Raw genomic sequence first — 20,306 nt, 5'->3', positions numbered from 1 at the left:
TAAACGGGGAGAAAATCCAAAAATCTGAGATGCAAAGGGACTTGGGAGTCCTTGTGCAGAACACCCAAAAGTTTAACTTGCAAGTTGAATCAGTGGTGAGGAAGGCAAATGCAATGTTAGCATTCATTTCAAGAGGTCTAGAATACAAGAGCAGGGATGTGATGCTGAGGCTTTATAAGGCACTGGTGAGGCCTCATCTTGAGTATTCTGAACAGTTTTGGGCTCCTCACCTTCGGAGATGTGTGCTGGCATTGGAGAAGGTCCAGAGGAGGTTCACAAGGATGATTCCTGGAATGAAAAGGTTATCATGTGAGGAACACTTGATGGCTCTGGGTCTGTACTTGCGGAAATTTAGAAGGATGAGGGAGCATCTCATTGAAACCTTTCGAATGTTGAAAGGCTGAGACAGACGAGATGTGGAAAGGATGTTTTCGATGGTGTGAGAGTCTAGGACAAGAGGACACAGCCTCAGGATAGAGAGGTATCCATTCAAAACAGAAAAGCGGAAAAACTTCTTTAGCCAGAGGGTGGTGAATTTGTAGAATTTGATGCTACATGCAGCTGTGGAGGCCTGGTCGTTGGGTGTATTTAAGTCAGAGATTTATAGGCTCTTGATTGGACATGGCTTCAAAGGTTACTGGGAGAAGGCCAGGAACTGGGGTTGAGGAGAGAAAAAAAGGATCAGCCGTGATTGAATGGCAAAGCAGACTCGATGGGCCAAATAGCCTAATTCTGCTCCCATGTCTTATGGTCTTATAGATAGACTGGGCTGTATCTACTATTTTTTGGAGGATTTTACATTCAAGGGTATTGGTGTTTCCATACAGTTCATGCTTGTAAATCACTTCTCATTCTCTCCAGAGATCTTTTGAAAAGTGAGTTTTTTTTAGTGATGTCTTCAATGTATATGCCTTCATCAAATCTATGCATTTTTTTTAAAATGATCTGCTGGTCATCATTAAAGATTGGGATCAAACTTTAACTTATTGGTTGTCCTAAAAAGCAAAGGAATGGGAGATCATTCCATTAATATTAATTTGTACATCAGTGGTATCATTCCTACTGTAAACTATTAACAGGAACTTTTTAAAACCCCTTTCTGATTTATTTTGGCTGAATTAAAGCTGAAGGACTTGCTGGACCTGTCAATGAGTTGGTATGAGAGTACTATTACAGGTTTCCCCCGTTATCCGAAGGTAGAGCGTTCCTAGGAAATGGTTCAAAAGCCAGAATGTCGTAAAATGAATAAGCAATTACCATTTATTAATTGGGGGAAAATTTTTGAGCGTTCCCAGACCCAAAAAATAACCTACAACATCATGCCAAATAACACACAAAACATAAAATAACAGTAACATATAGTAAAAGCAGGAATGATAGGATAAATACACAGCCTATATAAAGTAGAAATACTTTTTTGCAGCACTGTCTAGCACAGCGAAAATCTCGCGGAAGCGCTCTCGGCAGAAACACTCTCTCCAGTAACCTTTAAGCTATGAAGCTGCCAAATCATACTAAATAACACATAAAAATACACAGCCGATATAAAGTAGAAATAATGTATGTACAGTGTAGTTTCACTTACCAGAATCGGGAAGACTCCAATAAATTGCAGTTTCGTCACAGTTAAACATTTGCTTATACGAATAAGCATCTGACGCAATCGGCAATCGCCTCTGATCTGGGCCGACATTTACGTGCTGGGTGGCACCTAATTAATTAGCTTGTTTATTTCGCCTTTTTTCTCAAAGATGTGCTGGGTGCATTCCGACTACCACTGCTTAAACTATGAAGCTGCCCTCGCCTCAGAAACCGATCAAACCACCCATGACTAACTTTAAATTCCACTTTCGCAACACTTTCATCACCATCGTCCAGGGCTTTCTGTTTCAGCTTATTAAAAAGACTGACTGATTTCTCCTTAAGTATAAGAAAACTTAACAGAACACCACGCTTTGTATACCCATCAATCCACTCAAGCAATAGACTTTCCATTTTATCCATTATTGGACACCGACTAAGAGAGACCACTCTGCTACGAGCAGAACCAACAGTAACATCAGCACCTTTCAGGATTCTTTCTCTCTGCGTATAAATAGTGTGAATGGTGGATGCAGGCAAGTTCAACGCGTGGACAATGTCCTTACTTCGTTCACCACGATTGAAATGCTTAATTATGTCTAGTGTTACGCTAGGTGTAACACCCTTACGAGCTCTTAATTAGGCTTTTCTGATACCTTAGAACTCATCTTGCTAACGGATGCAAAAAATAAATCGAGATAAAGCACGTGTTTAAGCAATGGCGGCTAGAATGCAGTCCTGGAGGAGGAGCTTGGCTGTTCAGGCGCGTGCTGCCTTTTTTCGTAACAGTGAAAACACCTGTTAGCGAAAACGGGTAACTAATGTAGGTCTTTCATAACAGCAAGGTGTCGGAAAGCGAACGTTCGGAAATCGGGGGCCACCTGTATAGTCACATTCATCCATCCATCTCTTCATTTGAGTTACTCATTATGCTCAGAAGTTCTTGTCCTCAGTGATAGACCAGTAACTGCCATCGCTAAACCTTGATCAGAAATGGTGTGGATTTATTTGAAAATTCAGAGAGCATTTGTAATTTATCAATTTAACATTTGATTTACAAATTTAAATCTTATTAAAATACTTTACTAAAATTGATATTTGAAGAAAGCTGAAGTGGGAAAGCAATTTGTACTTGTACCTGGTTTCCTGCATTAATAACTCAAAATGTAGACTGATCTTCATCCAAGTCACAATAATAGACAAGTACAATCTGCCTTAATTAATAGCATATAAAAATTGGCAAATGAAATCCAATGTTGGAAAGTGTATGGTTATGCACTTTGGCAGAAGAAATAAATGGACAGACTATTATTTAAATGGGGAAAGAATTCAAAGTTCTGAGATGCAACGGGACTTGGGAGTCCTCGTGCAGGATACCCTTAAGGTTAACCTTCAGGTTGAGATGGTGGTGAAGAAGGCGAATACAATGTTGGCATTCATTTCTAGAGGAATAGAGTATAGGAGCAGGGATGTGATGTTGAGGCTCTATAAGGCACTGGTGAGACCTCACTTGGAGTACTGTGGGCAGTTTTGGTCTCCTTATTTAAGAAAGGATGTGCTGACATTGGAGAGGGTTCAGAGAAGAGTCACTAGAATGATTTTGGGAATGAGAGGGTTAACATATGAGGAACGTTTGACCGCTCTTGGACTGTACTCCTTGGAATTTAGAAGAATGGGGGGCGGGGGGAACCTCGTAGAAACATTTCAAATGTTGAAAGGCATGGACAGAGTGGATGTGGCAAAGTTGTTTCCCATGGTGGGGGAGTCTAGTACGAGAGGGCATGACTTAAGGATGGAAGGCCTCCCATTCAGAACAGAGATATGAAGAAATTTTTTTAACCGAGGGTGGTGAATCTGTGGAATTTGTTGCCAAGGGCGGCAGTGGAGGCCAAGTCATTGGGTGTATTTAAGGCAGAGATTGATAGGTATCTGAGTAGCCAGGGCATCAAAGGTTATGGTGAGAAGGCGGGGGAGTGAGACTAAATGGGAGAATGGATCAGCTCATGATAATGTGGCGGAGCAGACTCGATGGGCCGAATGGCCGACTTCTGCTCCTTTGTCTTATGGTCTAATTGTGCATTTTGTGTCTTTATTGAACTCATTGTTTAGTCCAGGCTGGAAAAAGTATGTGAACCCTTGTATTTAAAAACTGGTAGAAACACTTTTTGCAACAATGTAAACTCCACCAAACATTTCTTGTAGCTGCAAATCAGACTTGCACAATGGCGAAAAGGAGTCTTCCATACAAAACTGTTTCAGTTCATCAATATTTTTGGATACTTTGCATGAACAGCCCTCTGTAGGTCATACCACACCATCTGAATTGAGTTAAGGTCTGGACTCCGACTTGGCCATTCCAAAACATGAAATTTCTTTTTTTAACCATTCTGTTACTGATTTGCTCTTTGTGTTTTGGATCATTGTCTTGTTGCATCATCCAACTTCTATTAAGCTTCAGATGACAGACTGCTACCCTGACATACTCCTGTAAAATGTCATGATACAATTTTGAATTCATTGTTCCCTCAACGATTGCAAGCTGTCCAGGCCCTAAGGCATCAAAGCAACCCCAGACTATTTCACCGTGCTTCACACTTGGGATGAGGTTTTGGTGTTGGTGTGCAGTGCCATTTTTCCTCCAAACATAGCAGTGTACATTTATGCCAAAAAGTTCAACATTTGTCTCATCTGTCCGCAGAACGATGGCCCAGAAGCATTGTGGAACATCCAGGTGGTCTTTTGCAAACTTGAGACATGCAGCAATTTCTTTTTTGGGAGAGCAGTGGTTTCCCCTGTGGTGTCCTTCCATGAACACCATTCTTGTTCAGTGTTTTTCTTATAATGGATAGATGAACAGGAACCTTGGCAAGTTCTAGAGATTTCTGCAGGTCTTTTGCTGTTATCCTTTGGTTCTCTGTCACCTCCTTCAGCATTGCACATTGTGCTTCTGATGTGATCTTTGCAGGACGCCCACTCCTCTTACTGTGAACTGATGAAGACTCAGGTCTTTAGAAATGCTTTTGTAGCCTTTTCCAGCTTCATGCATCTGTGCAATTCTTCTGAGATCTTTTGAAAGTTGTTTTGATTGAGGCATAGTGCACATGAACAGATCTTTCTTGAAGAGCAGGCTCTGTCAGTAACCTGACATTGTCTTTTTTTAATATATAGGGCAGGGCACCTCTACAACCTACCTCTCCAATCTCATCTCATTGATTGGAACACCTGACTCCAAATAGCTTTTGTAGAAGGCACTACCCCAGACATTCACATACTTTTTAGAACCTTGACTGTGATTGTTTAAATGGTATACTTGGTATCGATGAGAAGTAGAATTGTGTGTTACTAGTTTAGGCAGATTGTGTTGGTCTTTTATTGTGACTTAGATGAAGATCAGACCACGTTTTGAGTAAAGTGGAAAACCAGGGAATTTCAAAGGGCTCACAAACTTGTTCTTGCAACTGTAAATATGCTGTCATTTATCATTGTTAGAAGTCTATTTTAAAACAAATTTTTGAATGTGATAAATCTTTTAATTCTTTGGTATGTAGTTTACCCTGTGATTTAATTGAATTTTTCCTAGATGTTCCATTTTCCTCCGATATTTCAAAGATGTGCTGTTTATTAGCTTAATTGGCCCCTGGAAATTATCCTTTGCGTGATGAATAGGATGTGAACAAATTAGGAGGTTGCCAATGCACATGGGAGCATAGTTTGAGAGGTGGGGTTGGTGGATTTCCCTCTGATTCTGTAAGACCGTCCTCTGAGGGGAAAATAACAATGTACCATCAAAACAGTTGACTCGACACCTGTGGACCAAGAAACAGTTAATATTTCATGTTGAAGTATAATTATGAAGACAGGGAAAGTAAAAACCAGGGTAGTTTCTAGTTGGTGAAAAATGGATAGATCAAAAGGAACATGCTTGATTGAGTGAGGCCAGAATTGCTGAGGTGATGAGTTGATGAAGTTATCTAAATGTGTTAATGAACACACAATACTGGAGGAACTCAGCAGGCCAGGTAGCATCTAGGAAAAGAATACAGTCGACATTTCAGGCCGAAACCCTTGGCCTTGGCTTTTTTACTCCAGTCCTGCTGAAGAGTTTTGGCCCAAAACTTTGACTGTACTCTTTTCCTAGATGCTGCCTGGTTTGCTGAGTTCCTCTCGCATTATGTGTGTTGCTTGGATTTCCAGCATCTGCAGATTTTCTCGATGTGTTAATGAATCCTGGTTTCACACTCTCCTACTCACCTATCACTTTTGAACTTTTTTCCTTCCCCTCCCCCTCCCCCCATCTTTTTATTCTGGTGTCTTCCCCCTTTTCCAGGTCTGGAGAAGAGTCTCAGCCCAACTCATTGACTGTTTATTGATTTCCATAGATGCTGTTAATGTAGTGAGTTCCTCCAGCATTTAGTGTGCGTTGTTCTGGATTTCTAGCATCTGCAAAACTTTTCGTGTTTATGATTCACATGAGAGGTTCTGTCCTCCTTTCTGCATCCTCTGAAATTTAAATTTCTTTTTCAGCCTGAAATGTTAACTATTTCTCTGTCCACAAATATCACCTGCTGTGTTGAGGGTTTCTAGTATTTTCTGGTTAAATTTGTTTTCCAGCATGTTTAGCTCTTGATTTTTTTTTTAACCTGTGTTGAGACTTCAACCCCAGGCCTTTGGTTATCCAATTCAACGAAACTGCACTCTCATCAGCTACTACTAATCTAGCTCAGAATGTGTTGATGAGATGATATCCCTTGACTGTAAACTCCAGGTTTATGCCAAACCTCTCAGTAATTCTTCAGGTTATCACCTGATCCCATGCAACTGAGGCTTTTGTAACTTGTATTACACACAGCATGCCAAAAAAACCTATTCAATTTGGCATTACAATGGATTTCAGTCAAATGGCACACATGGGCGAGTAGATCTTGACCCAATTAAACAGCAGGTCCAATTAGCTGAAGCTTCATGGAAATAGCTAAAGAGGTATAAAAGAGACAAACTGCAATTTAACTGAGTAACAAACTGTGTATTTAAATGAAATACAGAATAAATTAGAATACTACCAATACTACTGTAGAACTTAAAACACTACTAGTTTCTAATAATTATCGACGGAGGAATTCATCCAGTGTACACTGCAGTGTTCTTTTGATTGCAAATAATTAAAATCAGCACAGAAATTTGGTACAGATAATGGATTGCCCTCATTGGCTTCCTGCATCTTGGCCAGTCAAAATATAAAAAACAATTATCAAAAATCACTACTTTTGAATTGGCGGCCTTTGACCCAAATAGATACCATAACTCGAGCACATGCAACTGATGCTGTTTTAAAGACTGTTCAGCAACAGTCTCCTGTCCCAATTAAGCAGCATAGTGTCCTAAATAAATAAAGGGAATCCCAAACAAGACAAAACCTGCAGGTGCTGGAAATCTGAGCAACACACACAAAATGCTGGAGGAACTCAACAGGCTAGTCAGCATCTATGGAAAAGAGTACAGTCAACGTTTTGGGCTGAAACCCTTTGGCAGGACTGGAGGAAAAAAAGTTAAGTAGATTTAAAAGGTAGGGGGACGAGAGAGAAAAACACCAGATGATGGGTGAAACCTGGAGGGGGAGGGATGAAGTAAAGAGCTGGGAAATTGATCAAAGAGGCAGAAGGCCATGGAAGAAAGAAAAAGAAAGGAGGAGCACCAGAGGGAGGTGATGGGCAGGCAAGGAGATGTGGGGATGGGAAATGGTGAAAGGGGGGGGACATTGCCAGAAGTTTGAGAAATCCTGTTCATGCCATCAGGTTGGAGGCTACCCAAATGGAATACAGGGTGTTGTTCCTCCATCCCAAGTGTGGTCTCAGCACCACAGTGGAGGAGACCATGGATGGACATACCGATTTTGTTCTTTTAAAGTTGTCCCAAATCAGCAAGCGGCTTCTCCAGTTAACTGGAATCCAGTGTATTTGCTTTATATTCCCCTGCAATAAAAGCTTAAAAAATTGTCTTCCTGGTGGTTTTATTGTACTTGGGTGCTTACTTTCTCTCCTGAGCCAGCATATTTGGATTCATCTGCTCACAAATGTTTACTCTTATTTCACCATGTAAAAATAAGTTCTATTATTTTTATTGAAGTGTGTAACCTTTTCTACAATTTATTCCATCTGCCACTATCTTGCCAATTGTTTAATTTGTTCATAAACTTTATTCCCCAGAGCGTTGGGAAATGAGAGGAGATTTGATAGAAAATTGAGGGGTATAGATGGGGTAAATTCAAGCTTTTCAATTGAGAGGTCATGGGTTAATGGTGAAGGAGGAACTTCTTCACTTGGTGAATGTGGAACAAGCTGCCAGCAAAGTGGTGAATGTGGGTTCAACTTCAGAATCAGAATAAGGTTTAATATCACTGGCATATGTCGTGAAATTTGTTAACTTTATAGCAGCAGTACAATGAAATGCATTGTAAGTATAGAGAGATTAAGAAAATTAAATTACATTAAGTATTTGTTTATTCAATAGATTAAGTTAAAGTAGTGCAATAAAACAGAAATAAAAAAGTAGTGAGGTAGTGTTCATGGCTTCAATGTCCATTTAGAAATTGAATGGCAGAGGGCAATTTCAACATTTAAGAGGAATTTGGGTAAGTACATGGATGAGAGGGGTATTGAGGGGAGGGTATGGTGCAGGTATAGGTTGATGAGACTAGGTAGAATAATAGTTTGGTATGGACTAGGTATGCTAAAGAGCCTTTTTCTGTGCTGTAGTGTTCTATGACTCTGGCTCTCATTCAGGTTACGAACAGTTGAGGACACAATACTGTTTCCCATGCCCTCCCACTTTGTAACTGTCTGCCAACCTAAATACTGACTGAGAAATTGGATTCCTGTGTCTTGTCCTCAACTTCATGGACACTTTGATAACTTGTTTTATTCCTTATTATTTTTGAACCAGATTTGCAATAATATAGTTATTATAGTGCTCCTTTGTGTTGGAGTAATGGTGTTCCTCAGAAATTGATTTTCTATGATGTGAAGCTTTGACAGAATTTGTTCCATTCACATTGTGTTTATTTAGATTTTTTCTCTCAAGTTCCATACTAGCACATTTTTTATCCCGTATCTTAAATTTTTGGTAGTGATTTGTGAATTCCATAAGGGTGAATTTCCATTACCTGAACTGTCAAACTTGGACTTGCACTTTATTTGTCGACAGGATTTTGGTAACGGTGTAACAATTATTACTATTTAACATCCAAGAGGGTGTTAACTGTAAATGTTTTATTATCTGTACTGTTCTACGTAGAACACTTGAGCTCCAATTCCTATCTGAGCTGGAAGAAGTTCACTCACCATTGCTACTTTAGGGCAATAAACAGACTTTGCCTGTTGCTATTAATGCTACTTGAAACCAAAAAAAATGTCAGGCTTTGAAATGATGGTTGGCAGTAGTTGAGGGGAAGGAAGTCTTAATTTGGAAGATGATATCTGAAGGTAGTTTAGTCCAGTGGGCAAAGTTGCAAATGGAATCCAGTCCAAAGATTATTGATGTAATGCATTTGTGGAGGTCAAACAAGGCAAAGCCATAGACAATAAATGGTGAGATACTGTAAAATATAGAGTAACAGAAGGACTTTGTCGTGCATGATGAAGATTTCGGAGTGTCATGAGATAGATGAGTAGTCTTGTGTTGCACTTGGGATATCTGCTATTTGTTAATTTGTTGATGCTAGAACTCTATGGACTCTAGTTAAACCTCAGTCCTGTGTACAGTTCTGCTCACTACGGGAAACGTGTTAATTCACAGGCTACACGGGAGTTGAAATATTAGTTCCAAGATTGGGCAGTTTTACTATGAGCAAAGATTGAGTAGGTTTTTCTTTGGAATAAAGGAGGCTGAAAGGAGCTTAGATCAAAGCTTCCTGTTCATGAGTTCCTCAGCAGAGTGTTCAATAATGACAGGGCATAGATTTGATATAAATTGTCGAAGGGTTGGAGTGGTGTTGAAGGGGGAAATATCTTTTCATCAGTGGGGAGTCTGGAACTCACTCCCTTTAAAGATTGTTGGAGATGGAAGTTTATTTTGCATGCAGGGTTACACGTTGAGAAGAGGAATTAATTTAAATGGCTGTTATTGGCTGGCATGAATCCAGTGGGTTGAAGAGTCTCTTGCACTAGATTTCCATGAAAAGCTCATTATCTTTCTTGCAACTCTGCACAATTCAGGTATTTTCTGAGAGCAACCGTCAGCCGCAGGTTAAATGATATTACAAAGGAAATGGATGTCATTGTTCACACTCTGAGTACCTACCCTGAGATGAATTCATCTATCAAAATGGAAGTTGGAATTGAAGACTGCCTACATATTGAATTTGAATACAACAAGTCAAAGTATGTATAGTGAAATCCTGTTATATTTAACAAATTCGGAAAGGCAGTAAAAACTGCATGTAACCCTAACCACATGAATATTATGAGTGAATGACTATGGAACAAGACTAACTTGATTAATGGATACTTCTCATGTTTAAATTGCATACCTAATTTTCTTCTCATTGGTTGTATCAGCCATGGCTCAGCATTCTTGCCTCATTCAGAAGCTCATTTACCCTCCTCATGGAATGATCACGGCAAGGAAAGAGATGATTCAACCTATTAAATCCATATCAGGTCTGTGCAAGAGAATCCAACCCGTCTCACTCTTGAGTTCTCCTTATTGCCACTGAGGCTTTCATATTTTATGACATGGAGACCATTTGGTCAATTGCATCAAAGCTGACACCATTCAATTCTCACTCTCCCACTTATTTTTCTGCAACTATTTTGTGTGGCCAGCATCTCCACCTGATTCTCCTCATAATTGGGCTCAGTACAGTAACCAATTAATCTGCCAACCAACTCATCTTGGGGATGTGAGAGAAAACTAGAGCATCTGGGAGAAGCTTGCAGTCTCCGATTCTGCAAACCTGCCATTATTGGAAGTGAGGATTGAATGGGGATATAGGACCAGTGAAAGAGCAACACTGCCTGTTGCACCGCTGTGCCTTTCAGCTCCTGTTTCAATGCAATGTTTGAATCTGCCTCCACTTAACAAAATAATGCTTTACATTCCTAGCAGAATTTAAGGAAGCATGGACATTTTTTCCTCCCAAGTAGCCAACTCTGGTAGTTGTAAATGATCCTATTGTAATAATTTGAAGGAAAGGACAAGATTTTTCCTTCAAATCTGACTTTGGTGAGATGGTCTATTATTGTTGCTGTATGCAAACCAGCTGCTGCATTGCCTACATTGCAACATGACAGAAGTACCTCAATGAATGCAAGGCCCAGACCAAGGGGTATAATGCATGTGTCACATGATGACCAGAGTTAGACATACAAAATGCTGGAGGAACTCAGCAGGTCAGGCAGCATCTATGGAGGGGAATAAACAGTTGATGTTTCTAGCTGAGACCCCTCATTAGAACTGGAAAAGAAGGGGGTTCGAAATGTCAACGGTTTATTCCTTTCCATAGATGCTGCCTGACCTGCTGAGTTTCTCCAGCATTTTATTTATGTTGCTCTGGATTTCTAGCATCTGCAGAATCTCTTGCATGACTATCATCTTGTCCTTCAACGTTAACATCTTTGAAAGTGCCCCATCATTAATATTCCAGTGCAATCTTTGATTAAACCATGACTAATCAAAGTGATAGTATGACCACTAATGCTAGACCAAGGAGTGGAGCTTGATAATTATTTGGTCATTACCTTCCAATAATCTGCAGTGATGCAAAAAAGTCATATTATTTACCTGAAAGAAACTACAGCAGTCATTAGCTCAACACCATTAAGACCAAGCTAACTCTGAAAGAACACAGTTATTTGACTTCATACCCACATTGGCATGCTGTAATTTCATTATCTACAAAGTCAATTTTAACTGTTTGCCTATTTCTCCCCCCATAATTTATCACCAAGAATCAAAGACCAGCAAGACAATGAGAATGTCACAAATTTTAAGTTGCACACCATCCTAATATATACTTGGACACCACTATTCCATCATTACCATTGTCTCAAAGTCCTGTAATTCCATGCCCAACACTATTGTGGGCTACTGTCAGAACAAGGATAGCAGAAACTGAATATGATCCACATTTACCTTGGGAAGAAGTAAGAGAAGGGCAGTGCTAATGGCACTACCTTTATATGTGGAACTCGTAGGGAAATGTTAAGTGTCCATCGTGTATCTAACTTACTTTTCCTAAAAGTGTGACATTTATCAGCAGAACATGCATCCTGCTGATAGAAAGTGGTGAATTTCGTGCTGTATATTTGAAGAAACTGATGACTACTTTTGAGTGTAATTTTGTTGGTATAAAGCTGTAACTCTCAAACTCCCAGCCTGGCTATGAATGTGACTACACTTGTAGTCCTTTGGAGTTTCTTATGATAATTCATTCACAGTATGACTGATTTATGCTTTTGTATCTATTAACTTTAGTTTGTTTTTGAGAAGCAGGTATTTTGGTGCATGCATGTACCAATGCACAACTGAAGTGTGGATTGATTTCCACCTTGTGTAGTGTAAAATTTCACATGTGCAGTGCAGTCACTGCTTGTTTTCATTTGTGTGAAATAACAGACAATGCCTGAAATGATTGGTGGCACCAGAATGAAATGTGTAGATAATATTGAAGTATGTACTTGAACGAGGAAAAGTGATGTTGCAATAGTTACATCACAAAAGTATTAATCCAGAGACCTGGATGAACAATCTCAAGACTAGAGTTCCAATGCTACCATGGTAGCTGTAGAATTTAAGTTAAATTCAAGTTAGTAATCTGGGACTTGGAAGCAAACTAGTAATTATAATGATTGCGGAACCACTGGATTATCATTTTATTATTCCTTCTGTTTCACTGAAGGCCTGCAGAAGAGGAAATCTGCTATCCTTATTTTTCCATGTGATTTCAGACCCATTTCTGAATCTGAAACTACTTGGTAATTCTATTAAATACTAAGTTTGGACATTTATTGTGATCCCAAAGGCGACGAGTTAATATTTAGTTTATTGCACTGTGAAGTTTGATTTCTTTTTTGGTAAATGTGGACTTTCAAGAAAGTTAATGTAATGAAATTTGACAGTACTAAGGATATTTTTGAATTTTACTAAGTGTTTCATGGATGTACAAATTTAGTGCGTATAAAAAAGAAAAAATCAGTGTATTCTGACAACTAAGGAAACTAACACCACTTGACTTTATACTGTAGAATTCCTGCAGCACTTTGTGCCCTTGTATTTGGTGTATTGATTATGGAATAATGATACATTCCTTCATCTTTTGCATTCAAATGTAAAGTAAGAATTTTTGAGGCAGCAATGAAAATACAATACTTTAAAGAGTTGCACAAAAGCAGAGGCATATGAGTGTTCAATTTTTGTCCCTTGTAATTCCAGGTACCATTTGAAGGATGTAATTGTAGGAAAAATATATTTCTTACTGGTTCGCATCAAAATCAAGCATATGGAGATTGACATCATAAAAAGGGAAACCACAGGAACTGGACCAAATGTGTTTCATGAAAATGACACAATAGCAAAGTATGAAATAATGGATGGCGCTCCGGTCAGAGGTGTGTATGTGAAAAATCTTGATTTATGAAGCAGAGTGGTAAAACTTGTCTTTGTGGTATTGTGGTAATAAGACAAGAACACTTGGGGTCGTCTTGTCTTATTACCACAATAAAATTTGGCCTTTGGCTTGTAGTTAAGGAGAAACAGCTTCAGGTGTTTTTCCTGCTTGCGCTTTTTGTTGAGGTTAGCTTTCTACCTGATGCCAGTACATAACTGCAGAACACAATTATTTTCTGTGATCATATGAACAGGTTTCTCAGAAGATTGAGGACAGTATGGTTAGATTACAACTGTAACATTGGTCAGCTGGGGTGTCTGAAGTGTGCAGTCTTGAAATTACTTCTGAGATCTTGAAAAAATGTTAGTTATTTCACATTCCTGTTTGCAGAATGCATTAATGTGCATGTATGCTTTGGAAATGGTTGACAAAATTTTTAAGAAAGTTGCAACTTGCAGAGAAATTTCTGCATTTAGGTTGACAGTGATTTCCTGATTCTTTTCCAATGTTGTATTACATATGGAGTCCAGCAGGAGAAGACTCGATGGGCAAAATGGCCTTATTCTGCTCCCATGTCTTATGGAGAATATGGTTGGTGCAGTTAATTAAGGTCAAAATAAAATTTATTTTCAATGTACTAATATGATACCATATACTACCTCAAGGTTAATTTTCTTGCTGCCATTTACAGAAAAATACAGAATTTACAAAAACAATACATGAACAAAGGCTGACAATGTGCAAAAGAAGAAAAATAGTGCAAATATTTTTTTTAAAACTGAGAATGAGTTGTAGAGTCTTTGAATGTGAGTCTTTAGGTTGTAGAATCAATTTTGAGTTGCGATGACTGCATTTACTTGCCCATGCTGGTTCAGGAGCCTGATAGTTGAAGGGCAATAACCGTTCCTGAACCTTTGGCTCCTGTACCTCCTGCCCAACTGTAGTATTGAGAAGAGGGCATGATCTAGATGGTGGGATTCTTTGGATGCTGTTTTCTTGTGCAGTGCTCCTTGTAGATGTGCTCAATGGTGGGGAGGGCTCAGTCTGTGACAGACTTGAGCAGTATCCACCACTTTGAATAGACATTTCCATTCCTGGGCTTTAGTATTTCTATACCAGGCCGTGATGTAACCAGTTCAACTAGTCTCCACCATGCAATTGTAGAGGTTTGTCAAAGTTTTTAGTGACGTGTCGAATCTACACAAAATTATGAGAAGATAGAGGCGCTGTTGTGCCTTTTTTGTGATGGCACACATGAGCTGGTGTGAATGAAGCTAATTTTTTTGGCTTTTTCATGAAGGGAGTTGAAGATTGCCCACAGAAACACATTGTCATATCACCTTGCCATTCTGTATCTGAATATCTTCAAGTATCACACTGGTAGTTGAGCAAAAAAATATCTATTTCAATATGACTGGTAGCAAATTCTAGTGCATTATTATTAATTTGGACTGTGGAGGATGCTGGCAATGCAGCATGTATTGCCTGTTCCCCGTTCCAACTAATTTCACAACTTCAGATGAAGCATCTTCAATAGATACTGTCTTATCTACTGAAACCATTTTTTGTTTTGGTGAATGTTCCAAAGCTGCAGAAGAAATAAACTCCATTTGTTACTTAATGTTGCTGCTGAGTAAGGATTCAATTTACTTGTTGAGTCTCGTGATCCACTTTAAAATAGTGCATTTAAGTTGTGTGGGAATTCATATTTGCAATTAATTACTAAGAACAACAGGAGAGAAACCCGACAGAACCTCCACTAAATGTTGCTCACTGAAATTTGTTCGGGATTCTCTAATTAATAGTGAGTACTTGAAGTATAAAATGATTACGTCCTTGGAACCGTATCCAACGTTACGGTTAACCCTAAACGCCAACCTCTGCAGGCATTGCTCATTTCTGTAAGCACCAGCAGAAAAATCAGAAAATCACAACATCCTCCTCTGCATTAGTACTGGAAATTTTGTTATCTTTGAGGAATAATAGTTCATTTGGCTACATCACCGTAGAAACTGGGCATAGAATTAGGATATTTAGTCCTTTTTAAGGCATTTACCATTCAGTGTGATCATGGTTGACCACTCGTCTAAATACTCCTGCTTTCTCCTCATACCCCTTGTTGCCTTTTTAGCATCTAGAAATTTTAACACTTCAAATATATTCAGTGACTGGTCCTCCACTGCCCTCTGTGTTGTGACATCCACAGATCCACCACCTCTGAGTGAAGAAATTTCTCCATCTGAGACCTATATCTTTTGTATTGTAACCTGAGACTCAGTCCCCTTGTTTTGAGGACTGTAGCCAGGTATCATCCTTGCTCTATCAGTCTAGCCCCAGTGAAATTTGTTGTATTTGGATTTCTCCCTCATTTAGTTATACGCCAGTGAATGCAAACCTAACCAACTCAATTTCTCATTGTATAACAATTCAACCACTCCAGCTATTAGTCTGGTGAGCTTTCATTGCTCTTTCTTTAACAGGGAGCCCTAAAATATGTGCACGTACCTCAGGCATGGTCTCACCAAGGCTAAGTGTAACGAATAAATTAAAACCAATGCTGGAAATACTCAGGTCAGGCTACGTATGTAGAAACAGACTTAACATTTCGGGTTGAAGGCTCACTTGGGCATTTCCTTATATTTAAGGTTTCCAACAGCTGTAGTTTTTAATTTTTCATTTCCTGTATAATTTAAACAAGGCATCATCACTCCTGTACTCGAATCCTGATGTTGGCCTTCTCAGCACAACACTTGGTGCCTTTACTTCTCATAGTTCCTACACACTCATTCCTTTTGTAATTAGTGTACAAGTACAGTCAAGATTCTTTGTACATCAGTGTTTCCCAGTTTAACTTAACTGAAATAATATTTGGCCTTATCTTTTTCAATGAAAAGTGGATTATTTCACACTAATCTACACAGTATAGCATCTCTCATGTTTTTTCTGCTTGTTAAGTTTGTGATGTCAACCTGTAACATTGTGCATCATGAATCAGAAAGCACTCTAATTACCTTTTATGCCAGTTCAGACAGTTGGTGACCATAATACACTATATCAAACCAGAAAATCCATATTAGGCCATAAGATATGGGAGCAGAAATAGGCCATTCGCCTATTGAGTCTGCACCATTTCATTGTGGCTGATCCATTTCCCTCACAACCCTGTTTTCCTGCCTTCTCCCCACAACCTTTCACGTCCTGACTAATCAAGAACCTATCAATCTCCACCTGAAATGCATCTGGCCTCCACAGCTGCCTGTGGCATTGAATTCCACAGATTCACTATCCTCTGGCTTTAAAAAAAAATCTTCTTCATTTCTGTTCTAAATGAATGCCCCTCTATTTTGAGGCTGTGCCTTCTGGTCCTAGACTCCACCACTAAAGGAAATATCCACTCTGTCTAGGTCTTTCAACATTCGACAGATTTCAATAAGATTATCCCCTACCCCCCCCACCCCATTCTTCTGAATTTCAGCAAGTACAACCCCAGAGCCTTCAATCGCTGCTTGTATGATAACCCTTTCATTCCCGGAATTATTCTTGTGAACCTCTTCTGAACCCCCTCCAATGTCAACATATCCTTTCTTAAATAAGTGGGCCAGAACTGCTCACGATACTCCTAGTGAGGCATCACCAGTGCCTCATACAGCCTCAGTATTACATCTTTGCTTTTACAGTGCCTATGAAAAGTATTCACCCCCCCCCCCCCCGGGAAGTTTTCAGTTTTACGGTTTTACAACACTGAATCACAGTGGATTTTTTTTGACACTGATCAACAGAAAAAAGACTTGTGTCAAACCAAAAACAGATCTCCCCAAAGTGATCGAAATTACAAATATAAAGCACAAAATAATTGAATGCATAAGTATTCACGCACCCCCCCCCTTTAATATGACACACCAAATCATCACTGATGCAGCCAGTGGTTTTAGAAGTCACATAATTAGTTAAATGGAGATCACCGTATGCGGTCAAGGTGTTTCAATTGATTGCAGTAAAAATACAAACTGCATCTGGAAGGTCCAATTGCTGGCAAAAACTACACCATGAAGACAAGAGAACACTCCAAGCAACTCTGTAAAAAGCACACAAGTCGGGAGACAGATACAAGAAAATTTCCAAGTCACTGAATATCCCTTGGAGTACAGCTAAGTCAATTGTCAAGAAATGGAAAGAATATGGCACAGCTGTAAATCTGCCTGGAGCAGGCTGTCCTCAAAAACTGAGTGACCATGCAAGAAGGGGACTAGTGAGAGAGACCTGTGACAACTCTGGAGGAGTTCCGAGCTTCAATGGCTGAGGTGGGAGAGACTGCACATACAACAACTGTTGCTTGGGTGCTTCACCAGTGGCAGCTTTATGGGAGAGTGGCAAAGAGAAAGCCACTGTTGAAAAAATACTCACATGAAATTTGGTTACAGCTTTGCCAGAAGGCATGTGGGAGACTCTGAATTCAGGTGGAAGTAGGTTCTATGGTCTGATGGAACCAAAATGGAGTTTTTTGGCCATCAGACTAAACACTATTTTTGATATAAGCAAAACACCGCACATCATCAAAAACACACCATCTCTACTGTGAAGCATGGTGGTCCATGCATCATGCTGTGGGGATGCTTCGCTGTAGCAGGCCCTGGAAGGCTTGTGAAGGTAGAGGGTAAAATGAATGCAGCAAAATACAGGGAAATCCTGGGGGGAAAACCTGATGCAGTCTGCAAGAGAACTGCGACTTGGGAGAAGATTTGTTTTCCGGCAAGAAAATGACCCCAAGCATAAAGCCAAAGCTACACAGGAATGGCTTGAAAACAACAAAGTTAATGTCCTGGAGTGGTCAAGTCGGAATCTGGACCTCAATCCAATTGAGAATTTGTGGCTGGACTTGAAAAGGGCTGTTCACTCATGATCCTCATGCAATCTGACAGAGCTTGAGCAGTTCTTAAAAAGAAGAATGGGGAAAAATTACTGTGTCCAGATGTGCAAAGCTGATAGAGACCTATCCACACACTCAAGGCAGTAATTGCTGCCAAAGGTGCTTTCTACTAAATACTGACTTGAAGGGGTTGAGCAGTGTCAAAAAAGCCAAATGAAATCCTCTGTGATCGAATGTTGTAAAACAATAAAACATGAAAACTTCCAAGGGATGTGAATACTTTTTATCGGCACTGTATATTCTAGTCCTCTTGAAATGAGTGCTAACATTGCATTTGCCTTCCTCACCACTGACTCAACCTGTAAATTAACCTTTAGGGAATCCTGCACAAAGATTCCCAAATCCCTTTGTACCTCGGATTTTTGAATTTTCTCCCCGCTTAAAAAAATAGTCTTCTGCTTTTAATCTTTCTACCAAAGTGCATGGCATACACCTCCTGACACTGTATTCCATCTACCATTTCTTTTCCCATTCTTCTAATGTTTCTGAGACGTTCTGAAGGTTCGTCGCTTCCTCAAAACTACCTGCCCCTCCACCTATCTTCGAACTGCCTGCAATCTTGGCCAAAAAAAACTGTCAGTTTCATCATCCAAATTGTTGACAGGCAACATAAAAAGTGGTCCCAATGCAGATCCCTGTGGAATGCCACTAGTTACCAGCAGCCAACCAGAAAAGGCTCCCTTTATTCCTACACAACGTCCACCAATTCTCCTTTGTCTATCCTGTTTGTTATTTCTTCAAAGAATTCCTACATGTTTGTCAGGAAAGATTTTCCTTTAAGGAAGCCATGGTGACTAGGGCCTATTTTATCATGTGCCTCCAAGTACCCCAAAACCATCACCTATATAATCAACTCCAATATCTTCCCAACCACTGAGGTCAGGCTAACTGGCCTATAATTTTTCTTCAGCTTCTCTCCCTCAAATAGTGAAGTGGCATTTGCAATTTTCCAGTCCTCTGGAACCATGCCAGAATCATTTGATTCTTGAAAAATCATTATTAATGCCTCCACAATCTCTTCAGCCACCTCTTTCAGAATTTTGGGGTATAGTTCATCAGGTCCAGATGACTTGTCTGCCTTCAGACCTTTGTTTCCAAAGCACCATCTTCCTAGTAATGGTAACTTCACTCACTGATGCCCCCTGACAGTGTCTTTCACAGTGAAGACCGATGCAAAATACTTATTCAGTTCATCCGCCAATTCATTGTCTCTTGTTACTACCTCTCCAGCGTCATTTTCCAGTGGTCCAATATGTACTCTACCTCTCTTTTATTCTCCATGTATCAAAAAAAAAACTTTTGGCACCAATTTTGATATCATTGGCTAGCTTACCTTCATATTTCATCTTTTCCATCTTGTGGTTTTTTTGTTGCCTTCTGTTGGTTTTTAAAAATTTCCCAATTCTCTCACTTCCCACTAATTTTTGCTGTATTATGTGACCTCTCTTTTGCTTTTATGTTGATTTTTTTTTTCGCTTCCCTTGTCAGCCATGGTTGTCATCCTGTCTCTAGAAAACTTCCTCCTCTTTGGGATGTTTTTATCCTGCACCACCTTAATTGCCCCCAGAAACTCCAACCATTGTCCATGCTTGTGTACCCTTGTATCCCCTTCCAGTTAACTTTGGTCAGCTCCTCTCTCCTTCTGTAATTTCCTTTACTCCACTGTAATACTAGTACACCTGACTTAGCTTCTCCCTCTCAAATTGCAGGGTGAATTCAGAATCAGGTTTATTATCACTGGTATGTGATGTGAAATTTGTTAACTTAGTAGCAGCAGTTCAATGAAATACATATATAGAAGATAAAATATAATAAGTAAACTTATTAAGTATACTTCATACAGTATACCTATATTGAATAGATAAAAAATTGTGCAAAAAAACAAACACTATATATATTTTTTTTTTTAAAAAAAAGTGAGGTAGTGTCCAAGGGTTCAATGTCCATTTAGGAATCGGATGGTAGAGGGGAAGCTGTTCCTGAATCGCTGAATGTGTGCCTTCAGGCTTCTGTACCTCCTACCTGATGGTAACAGTGAGAAAAGAGCATGCCCTGGGTGCTGGAGGTCCTTAATAATGGACACTGCCTTTCTGAGGCACTGCTCCTTGAAGATATCCTGGGTACTTTGTAGGCTAGTGCCCAAGATGGAGCTGACTAAATTTACAACCCACTGCAGCTTCTTTCGGTCCTGTGCTG

General features: G+C 39.6%; 1 protein-coding gene across 3 annotated transcripts in view; it reads left to right on the top strand.

Moving 5' to 3' along the window:
* The window catches only part of LOC140212714 (vacuolar protein sorting-associated protein 26B-like), a 65,131-nt gene that overhangs the window by 33,279 nt on the left and 11,546 nt on the right, over positions 1 to 20,306 (top strand). For 2 of the 3 annotated variants that reach the window (XM_072283809.1, XM_072283810.1), the window contains exons 3-4: positions 9,792 to 9,956; positions 13,009 to 13,184. In XM_072283809.1, coding sequence (XP_072139910.1) covers positions 9,792 to 9,956; positions 13,009 to 13,184 — 341 coding nt within the window. The remainder of the gene's footprint in view (positions 1 to 9,791; positions 9,957 to 13,008; positions 13,185 to 20,306) is intronic. The other variant, XM_072283811.1, reaches the window with a different exon arrangement.

The sequence above is a fragment of the Mobula birostris genome, chromosome 20 (assembly GCF_030028105.1).
Source record: "Mobula birostris isolate sMobBir1 chromosome 20, sMobBir1.hap1, whole genome shotgun sequence".
In the NCBI taxonomy this organism is placed as follows: Eukaryota; Metazoa; Chordata; class Chondrichthyes; order Myliobatiformes; family Myliobatidae; genus Mobula; species Mobula birostris.
This window is presented reverse-complemented; position numbering and strand designations above follow the sequence as displayed.